This window comes from Balaenoptera acutorostrata, chromosome 15 (assembly GCF_949987535.1).
Source record: "Balaenoptera acutorostrata chromosome 15, mBalAcu1.1, whole genome shotgun sequence".
Classification (NCBI taxonomy): Eukaryota; Metazoa; Chordata; class Mammalia; order Artiodactyla; family Balaenopteridae; genus Balaenoptera; species Balaenoptera acutorostrata.
In genome coordinates this window covers 40984054-40994418 of record NC_080078.1, presented here as the reverse complement: position 1 = coordinate 40994418, position 10365 = coordinate 40984054, and the positions used below count along the sequence as shown (strand labels likewise).

The window sequence follows — 10365 nt, the reverse complement described above, 5'->3', positions numbered from 1 at the left end:
CCCTGGAACAAGGGGATTCAAGCTCCCTCTAAGCACAGCCTCCAGAACAGAGATGCCTGTGGTCCACGGAATACCAATGCAAAATTTAAAATGTGCAGAGTTTTCTAGAGGGTGTTCAGCCTTTTTTGGATTCTCAAAGGGATTCATGTCCCGAAAAGATAAGAGCTACTGCTCTTAATTAAACAGAGTTTGAAAGCAAACTGATGAGACTGAAGCTCTGGCCATGGGTTGTCACAAGTAAAGATTTTTATTTGAGAACATCGGATACTTCTGGAAATGTTCCTGCTAAATCCAAAAACACCTGACAGTCCAGCTCCAACACTCACAAACCCACCAACAGCCTCGTTCCACAGACAAGACGGGACCGTCCACGGCCGGCTCCCCTCCCACCGCCACTTGCCTCCATCCAGGGGCACAACTGAAATGCCAGGCCGCTCAGCTACTCCGGCCACAGGAGGGGAGAATGGGATCCCGCCTCCCAGGCCAGGGCCCCGGTGGGGGATGCTCACAGGGGCACAGCTGAGGCGACGTCACACACGAACACCGTGACCAAAGTCCGCGAGTGCCCGACGGGTCCCCCTGGCTTCAGTGACAGCACAGCCAGGCTGGGACGGGCTGGCGTCCACCGTGTAATCATCTCACCACCCCAGGACAGCACAGTGCCTCTGAAGGAAGCACCGCAGGAACCCTTAACCGCGATCACAGTTCTCACACTTTAAACGGGACAGAATCTCTCTCCCCAAGAACACCAATTTGGACCTTCCTGGCTCGACAGGCTGTCGGGCAAAGGACAGCGCACCTGCCAGTCTTAGTTGACCGTGGAGTCCAAGGTGTGGGCAAAGGCCTGTCCAGAAAGGGCTGGACAGCGACTCAGCTGAAGGGGCGCCCACTACTGACGCCACTGCCCACGCCGCTCTCAGCTCGGCTGAGATCAGAACCCGCGGTGAAGCGAGCACCTGCTGCTGGGGGTCTACTGACGGCCCTCCTCTACGAGCACGTGTGCCCCTCTGTGAAGGGGTGCACTCACATCAGCGTCGCAGCCGCAGGAAGAACGCGTGTTTACACTCCGCGCTCTCCAAGGGGTAATATTTATCGTAAAAATCTAAAACATATTCTTCAGTCTTGAATCCAAACTTCTGGTAGAGCAGCATAGCAGGGTTGCTCGCTGAGACGTGAAGGGTTACGTCCTTGCCCATGCAGGTCTGCCAAAAGAGTGGAAAAACACAAGGTGAAAACAAAAAAGCCGGAGGGAAAATGAGTGGGTGAAGTAACTTTTAAGTGTAGGCAGTCAGTTACAGAAACCAGAGACACTGGGGCCTGAAGCTGAGACACTGCAGCACCAGCAAAAGCAGGAAACCTGAGCCTTCTCAGCCGCCACCAAAACACTGCGCCAAAATGTTCAAGACCAAGGAAACGGACGGTAAGCTGGGTGTGTTCTTTTTCTCTTTGGAGCAAAGAGCCAACAGGGATCTTTCACTGTCAATTGTTTTATATTCAATTGCATTTAAATACATCAAGCATATCAATACCAACATCACAACAATCTTGAAGAAACAGAGGACAAGACGAGACATTCTGCTTTTAAAAACTAGACGTCATTCTGCAAGGGAATCGTAAAAATTCCCTGCCTAGACCTTCCAGAAAATGTTAAATTATGTAGCCAGATATGAAATATTAAGACTTCTGTTTAATTATACAACCTGAATACCTTATACAGACATTCTGAATCCCAAAGACACCCTCTCATCACTCCCAAACTTCTCAGAACTGAGGTTTCTGCATTTAGCGTGGGCCTAATCCTAGGGGAAAAGAGTGATGTTTGCTCTGTCAAGTCTAGGCGAGTTCTTGGATTCTTTAGTTAGCTACACAGAAGAAAGTACCCCGAAAGCCACATAAATTCACAACTTGCTCTTTAATGAGGAGGCACTGAGATCCTGGACTTGATGAGTTCCTGAGATTTTACAATCCCAGGTCAAAAGTAGACAGATTCCTTCTCTTCCCTGCTTCCCTCACATTCTGCGTCCAAAGGCATTTTTAGGACAAGAAAGAACTACAAGCACACCAAGGACGAGAGTCCTCTTTACACTGTAAGTTGGCACAGTCCCAGCAGCGCCGTCGCCAAGCACAGCTGACCGTCTGGGTGGTACTGTGTCTGGGCCGGGGTTTATGGTCTGGCCGGGGGCCAGGCACCCACATACAAAGACGGACACTCCTCCTCCCAGCCAGGGAGGCTCAGTAAGGACCGAGTGTGCCACCAGAACATCACCCCTGCCCTATCCACTGGCCCTTGCTGGTGAAGGAGAAGGCAGAAGCCCGTGGCCATCCTGCCAGGAGAGGGTGGACACAGGGAGGTCGGCCCTGTGCACGGGGTGGGTGAAGGCGGGGTGTGGCAGGGATCATGGAGACAGCCTCACACTAACTGCCAAGAGAGGAGAGGAGAATACAATTCCTCGATAGAGGGTTCTCAAGATTCTCACCAACATCTGTGAATTACTGAGCAAGTTTCATTAAAAACTGGAGAAAAAAACACTGAATCATCTCCATCTTCTATTTGAAAAGAATCTTGCCCACGTGACACACAATGCTCCATACCCAATGGTTTCTAAATAAGCTTCCAGATAAATTCTGGGGGAAAAAAAATCCTTGCATGTTTTTCTGGTGTTAGTATATAAATATATGGCCTATTTTCCTCAAAGGTGATACAGATATATCAAGGGATGAATTACTTAGAAGGTTCACAGCAACAGTAAAATTAAAAACAAGCAGCATTAACAGAATGCACGTACTACTGATTGATAGCTTTGCTAAAATGTTTAAAAATACTTAAGAACTAAAAGTCACCTCTCACTTCCACTTCTCAGAGTCACCGCGGTGGTGATTCCAAGAGCAGCAGCAGTTACGACATGGACGGTACAAGTGCTCTAGGCTCCCACTGGTGGTACTTTCCTCATTTCATTTACTACACATGTTCACAGACTGATTTCTTTGAAACCTGGGTGTGAGGAGCGACCCTCTTTTAGGGGGTGAAGGCTGCTCTCTGGGTGTTAATAACCTTGTGAGCGACACGGACCGGCTTCTCTTCACTGGCGGCGCCTGGCGCTGGCCCCCTCCTCCTCCAAGCCTTTCCCGGAAGCCCAGCGGCAGGTGGGCAGACAGCGAGCAGAGACAACATACCTGAATCAGATGGTAAATCATGAAAGTCGCGATCCCCGCTCTTCTCCACTCAGGATGGACAAACAGAAATGAAATGTACGCTTCGTTGTACTTCACATCGGGGACCATGAAGCCAAAGGCAATGATGACTTTCTTATAGAGGACGACGACGCTGAAGTCCGGGTACTGCAGGCACTCGGACAGGTCAACACCTACGGAGAGAGGCCGGCAGGGTCAGCCCGGGCTCGGGGGCTAGTGAGCAACAGGCCACTCAGTCTGTGCTTTCAGCTGCATCTGCGTGCTAAAACACCCAAACTGGAGACAGAGACATTACCATAGACACCACACATTCAGATCATAAAAATAAAAAAGTGAATTTTAGAAAATATCAAAATTAGCATCGCCTGGTCTACGTACATATGTTAAAAGAAGAGAAGCAGGACAGGGTGGGTAGGAGAGAGCACGCAAGCTCAGAACTGGACGCACCTAGCGTTGCACTCGGCCTCCAGGGCCGCGAGCGCCAGCTGGGGCATCCCTAAGCGCCCCGCCTCAGTGTCTGCCTTGGGTAAGATGAGAGATACCCAGACCCCAGCGGGCTGGGGAAAGATCCCGAGACCGCCCGTACACAGACAACGGACAAGCTCTTTGGTACAAATGTCACATTTTACAATAAAGGAGTAAAATATAACATAACTCCATGCTTAACGTTTGGAAGGCACCCAGTGTAGGGGCAGGAAGTAGCAGACACTCCCAGAATGCTCCTTTCAGCCCCATCCCACCCCCCACCACGTGCACTGTGACATCCTGACAAAATCTTATCCAGCTCCTAGAAGACACGTATTATTTCCTTTACATTCCAAAGCAGCGCAGTAAAACAGATCCACAAAGAACGTGTTTATATTTAGCAATGAAATTGTGTTCCTTTGATCGATGGCTTCAGAGACAATATGTTAAGGCTGATAAAATCACGAATCACATTGGATTTATTCTTATTTTCAAAGTCTGTGGTTGGGATATTTGGCTTTTTAAAAACAACTTTTGGGACTTCCTTGGTGGCGCAGTGGTTAAGAATCTGCCTGCCAATGCAGGGGACACGGGTTCCAGCCCTGGTCTGGGAAGATCCCACATGCCGCCAAGCCCGTGTGCCACAACTACTGAGCCTGCACTCTACAGCCCGCGAGCCACAACTACTGAAGCCCACGCACCTAGAGCCTGTGCTCTGCAACAAGAGAAGCCACCGCAATGAGAAGCCCGGGCACCACAACGAAGAGCAGCCTGCGCACGGCAACGAAGACCCAACACAGCCAGAAATAAATTAATTAATTAATAAAAATAAATGAATAAAAACAACTTTTGGCTGTGCTAACACTCTCAAAAGGACCAGCTAAATAAACAAAGCACACAGAATTATTAAGGAAAAATCAAAAGTGTCCAAATACGCCCAAGCTACCAGCCTGTGTGGTGCTGATGGACATTACCTGGGATCTAGACACATGTGGAAGCAAAACAGGGTGAATCATTTATTCTGGAACCAGAGACAAACAGGGAAGAGGAACAAACAAAAACACTGTTTATTAATTTAACTGTTGGCTTCTTCTGGACCTTAGGAAAGAAAGAGATGTTTATATTTTAATATTTCTGTGTTAGCAGAGACAAACTGAATGAAATCATATAAGGTTTTGGGGGCCACATGACATACACTCATTTTAAAAACTGCTAAAGTGAATGACACAGAAAATGGATCTGCCTAGTTTGGGAGGGGAGAACATACCAGGCCAGAAAAACTCCTGACACATGGAGTTTATCGTCGGAATGTGATTTGGCCGGACATAGCAGTAATCAAGAGGTGCATCCGGCTCTGGCGTCCAGTGAGGGTCACTCCTGTGCAGGTGGGAACGAATCTGGGACAGCAGCTGCAGTTTGGGTGGCTTTGTTTCATAATCACGCCTCCAGAACCCAGAAAATAAACAAACTGAAGTCAAGAAAAATACCCATTATTCCCAGCCATTTGATTCACAAAACTCTTTGATCTGCTTGAAATTTTAAATTAATTTGCACTACTTTTATGGCGGCTGACTTAACAGCTACAATACTTTTTCTGGTATGAAATTTAAAATTCATTCTATTAACATTCGTCAGACCCAACCCCTCAGTACCTGCCAGGAACTCTACTAGTGCTGGTGAGCCTTGATGAACAGAATGGGGAAACAGAAACAGCATCCTAATTCAACCCTCTGAGTGCTGTGACACAGGACAGAGCCCAGGAGAGGAAGGCCCAACCCTGCCAGGACAGCTGGGGACCAGGAGGTGGAGGAGGCTTGCTTGCTGCTTCCCGGCGTCTGCCCGGGAGGGCGGGGCTGTGCCAGGAGGACCGCATGACTGGGGGCTGCAGAGCAAGCGTGGTCAGCAGAGACAACTGTCAGTCGTGCACAGCCCAGCGCTGGGGCCTCTCCGGCCAGCTCGGCGTCCAGGGCGCTGCCTACACAAGGAGACTCATCAGCAGTCCACATACAGGCCCGACTGAGACATCATCCCATTTTTTCATTTCACAGACGACTTAATATATATACAACTTTGAAATTTAAAACAAAACAATGAGTATGATAATCATAATGAAATCTAACAGAGTTAACTTATCCTTGCCTTTTATGTTTCTTTCAAAGGACCATCCTTTCTGCAAAAATGTACAGCTGAAACAAGACAAGGATGAGACTGGACACAGAGCACAGACTCGGTCCCTGCTGATGCCAGCTCACAGGTCTTGGTCTTTATTCACTCCAACTGGGGAACAGGGCTTGAAAACCACAAACATTACCCCCCATGACACTCTCGACATCACAGCTCTTCTCTGTATACCTGATGTAAGGCTTTAGGATCCGAGAAGTGTAAGGGCTGACAATGCTCTGGTCCACAGCCATATCTTCTGACCCCACCAAACGGTACAAAAATTTTGTGGTCTGGTGCCGAAATCCTTTCCTGGATGGCAAGGCAGTCTATGAGAAAGACATGCTAGTTATATAAAAATAAAATTACTCAAAGGATTGGTTTAATTTCCACAGATAAGTAGTACTTACAACATTTTTATGTGTCAGAAAGTAAGTCCACAGGAATTAATTGGAAAGCTCAAGGTTCAATACAAACTTCATAGGTACCTTTACATAAAAATGGATATGAAAAACTAATTCCGGTTTAATAGTTTAAAAGCAAAATAACTTTAAAAATTTTTAACTTTTGTAAAGATTTTAAAAGAGATTTAGACAGGTGAAATGCAGAATTGATCCCTGGATTTACAGCCTCTCCAGGTTTCATGTTGTCTATAAAGGCACAGTCAATCCACTCATCAAATGTTCACCAGTCCGAGCATCGGGGGGAGGGGTAACACACATAGGCCTCCTGTCTCATGAGTGGTCTCTGTTATCACAGGGGCGTGGGGGTCAATCACTGCTGCATCTGCATGTGGATCTATTACAATATGTCTCTACCAAGTAAATCTGACAAAAGCAGGACTGATGCAGATTATCATCCCTAAAACACAGCATGAGCGGAGAGGCCCGACCAGAGGGTCAAGGGGGACGCAGTCCTGCTCCTCCAGAGGATGTCCCCACAGAAGGGCTGCAGACGTCTGCTCTCCAGACACTGCTGCTCCAGGGCCCTCGGTCATGTCGTAACAGAACATGACGAGTAGGATTTTATAGCAAAGAGCTCAGATGGAAAGATTAAAAGGCACATGTATAAAGTGGTTTCCCAAGGGTCGGATGAAGTTTAGAAACCTGAGTTGTTTTTGCAGAAACAGCTTGCTCTTAGCATAGAAAATAACTTTGTTGGAAGAAGAGCAAGAATTCTTTCCTTAATAATTTGCTCTGATTACTTTCCCAAACCGGACACCAAAACTTTCAAAGGCCAACTCTGAAATTCTTCCAGGACTTTGCATTTCAAAGTGAAATTCAAAGTTGTGGTATACAGTTTCCAAATATGGCCCAATGCTTCCTCCTGTGCCTGAAGGTACAAGTGTCTCCCCACATGGAAAGGCGGAGTCAACGTCCCCTCCCCTGGAATCTGGCGGGCCTGGGACAGGCTGGACCAGTCAGAACATGGCATAAGTAACATTCTGGGACTTCTGAGCCCAGGCCATAACGGAGCCGGCGGCTTCCACTTCCTCCCTCCTCGAGCACAGCTGCCACAGTGCCCAGGCGCAACCACTGAAGGGCTGGCGGCCACACGGAGACAGGCTCTGGAGGACCCAGCTCCCAGCTGAGTGTATCCACAGGGTGCCCCTTCCGTCAGCACATGAAGGAGAAGAACACCCAGCTGAGCCAGTCCACAGACTCAGAAGAGGAATTAAATAGTTACTGTTTTAAGCCACTAAGCTTTGGGCTGGTTTGTAACGCAGCAGAGATTACAGCGGCCCCTGAGCCCATGAAGCAGCATCAGGTTAAATGGGAAGGTGAGGTGTGTGAAAGCCCTGGATGCGCACAGTCCCCACCCCTTCCCTCTCCCTTGCTTCCACACCAGTTTGAACACCCTCAGCTTCTGCCTGGAACACTACTCTAGAATCTACTCCTGGTGCAGGTGCTGTGAAAACTGTTGAAATGACAACAAAGGACTTAGAATATTGCAACTTAGTTGACAAAGCAGCAGCTGCAGGGTTTAAGACGACTGACTCCAATTTTGAAAGAAGTTCTAACTGTGGGTAAAATGCTATCCAACAGCACTTCATGCTACAGAGAAATTGCTCATGAAAGGAAGGGTCAATCAATAAGGCAGACTTCACTGTTGACTGATTTTAAGAAACTGCCACAGTCACCATGATCAGTCCACAGCCATCAACATCAAGGCAAGACCCTCCACCAGCAAAAAGATTACAACTCACTGAAGGCTCAGATGATGGTATTTTTTAGGAATAAAGTATCTTTTTTAAAAAAGAATAAATTTATTTCTTTTATTTATTTTTATTTTTGGCTGCATTGGGTCTTTGTTGCTGCATGAAGGCTTTTCTCTATTTGTGGCAAGCAGGGGTTACTCTTTGTTGCGGTGCGCAGGCTTCTCATTGCGGTGGCTTCTCTTCTTGCGGAGCACGGGCTCTAGGCACACAGGCTTCAGTAGTTGTGGCACACGGGCTCAGCCCTGCACCAGGGCTTGAACCCGTGTCCCCTACATTGGCAGGCGGATTCTTGACCACTGCACCTCCAGGGGAGCCCCAGGAATACAGGATCTTTTAATTAAGGTATATATATTGGATTTTTAGAGATAATACTATTACACACTTGATAGACTACACTATACTGTAAACAAAACTTTTACATGCATTGGGAAACGAAAATATTCACGTGACTCTCTCTGTTGCAATATTTGCTTTAATGCAGTGGTCTGGAACTGAACCAGAAATATCTCTGAGGTCTGCCTGTAAGCACTCAACAAACAATGTTAAGGATAGGTCTCTTCAAAAAACCAAATGAAAAGATAAAGAAGTGATGGCGTCAACATTCATATTAGGAGTCCAGAAGGGGAGGAAAAAAATAAAGGAGAAATGTATTTAAAGAGCATGATGAGGAATTTCCCAAAATAAAGAAGCATGAGTTTCCCTTCAGGTTCCAGTCCTGCATGTAAGGAGCTTGGAAGTCCTCACTCCACCGTAACAAGGAAAAGGCTGAACAAGCTGAAAATCAACAACTCTTCTCCGACCCATCAGAGAAGTAAGGTCACAGGGCAAACCGTTGCCTCGCAGACTGGAGACAGACAAGTGGATACAGAGGTTCACAACCTACTGGAGTAAGAAGCCTCGGGAAGCAGTGCCGGGAGGGGAAAACCTTACCTGCCATTGATGAACTGCTGGAGGCTCAGCGGGGACAAGTCTGAGAGAACAGACACCAGGCAGGCCCCGCACTTGCGTGAGTTTTACCTCTAGGAGGCTCTACCACGTGCTCACTGTGAGGATCAAAGAAAAATCCCCTCCTGCTGCCATGGGGAGCAGCTCATTCTGAACTGTCAGGGTATCTGTGCTCCTTAACAAGGCTGCCCTCAGGCGAAACTATTCTGCCAGAGCCTAACCTACCTGAGGGAAGGGAATACCCAGCCCCTGCCCCCTCTAGCCACCTTGTCCCACCTAACTGGGGAGGAAAACTGAGAAGCCCTTGTGGAGTCTCAGCCCAGGGGCACACGCTCACTTAGAGACCGAGGACCAATCCGAGGACTGCAGAACACCTCCCCCCCACATCACTAACGGCCTATTCCCACAGTGCCTTGTACCCAGGACACCATCCTTGGCTGTCAACAAAAAATTACAAGGCAAGCTAAAAGGCAAAAACACAGTTTGAAGAGCCAGAAGCATCAGAACCAGACTCAGATATGGCAGAGATGTTGGAATTACTGAACTGGGAATAACTATGATTAGCATGTTAAGGGCTCTAATGGACAAAGTAAAGGACATGAAAGAACAGATGGGTAATTTGAGCAGAGATGGAATTTCTAAGAAAGAATAAAAAAGAAATGCTAAGATCAAAACCACTGTAGCAGAAATGAAGAACGGCTTTGATGGGCTCGTTGGTAGACCGGACGTGGCTGAGGAAAGACTTCCCGAGCTTGAGGACATGTCAACAGAAACTGCCAAAACTGAAAAGCAAAGGGAAAAAAGGCAGAACGGAACAGAATATCCAAAAACTGTGGTACAACTACAAAAGGTGTAATATACGCATAACGGGAATAGCAGAAGGAGGAAAAAGGAACAGAAGAAACACCTGAAGCAATAACAACTGAGAGAATTTCCCCAAGTTAATGAGACACCAAACCAAAACCACAGTCCCAAGGAGCTCAGAGAACAAGGAGGATAAACGCCAAGAAGCATGTTGGACACGTGTAACTGAAAGAGAAGAGGTGCCAAGCAAGATAAATGAGAGCAAAAAACACTTGAAACGCATGAACACAAGTCAAGATCAAAAACAAAGAGAAAACTCGGAAAGCTTCCAGGACATGGGACAATAAAAAGGGAGGCCACCTACAAAGAAACAAGAGTAAGCCTGACATTATGGCTCCAGGAAAGACACTACAGCAAGACGATGATGGAGTAATAATGCTAAAAGTTAAAAGAAAAAACAAAATGACAATTTTATATCCAACTATGTCAGCATTTAAATGCAAGAGTGAAGTGAAGATCTTCTGAGGCATACTGGTTTAAAAATTAACCTCAAAAAGACCGTATTTTAAAGAACTATTAGA

General features: G+C 47.1%; 1 protein-coding gene across 2 annotated transcripts in view; it reads right to left on the bottom strand.

Moving 5' to 3' along the window:
* Positions 1-224: 224 nt before the first annotated feature.
* KAT14 (lysine acetyltransferase 14) overlaps positions 225-10365 on the bottom strand; it is a 39884-nt gene continuing 29743 nt past the window's right edge. For both annotated transcript variants that reach the window (XM_057529135.1, XM_057529136.1), the window contains exons 7-10: positions 6010-6146; positions 4925-5100; positions 3175-3365; positions 225-1202 (exon numbers count right to left, since the gene is read on the bottom strand). In XM_057529135.1, coding sequence (XP_057385118.1) covers positions 1029-1202; positions 3175-3365; positions 4925-5100; positions 6010-6146 — 678 coding nt within the window. In that variant the 3' untranslated portion in view covers positions 225-1028. The remainder of the gene's footprint in view (positions 1203-3174; positions 3366-4924; positions 5101-6009; positions 6147-10365) is intronic.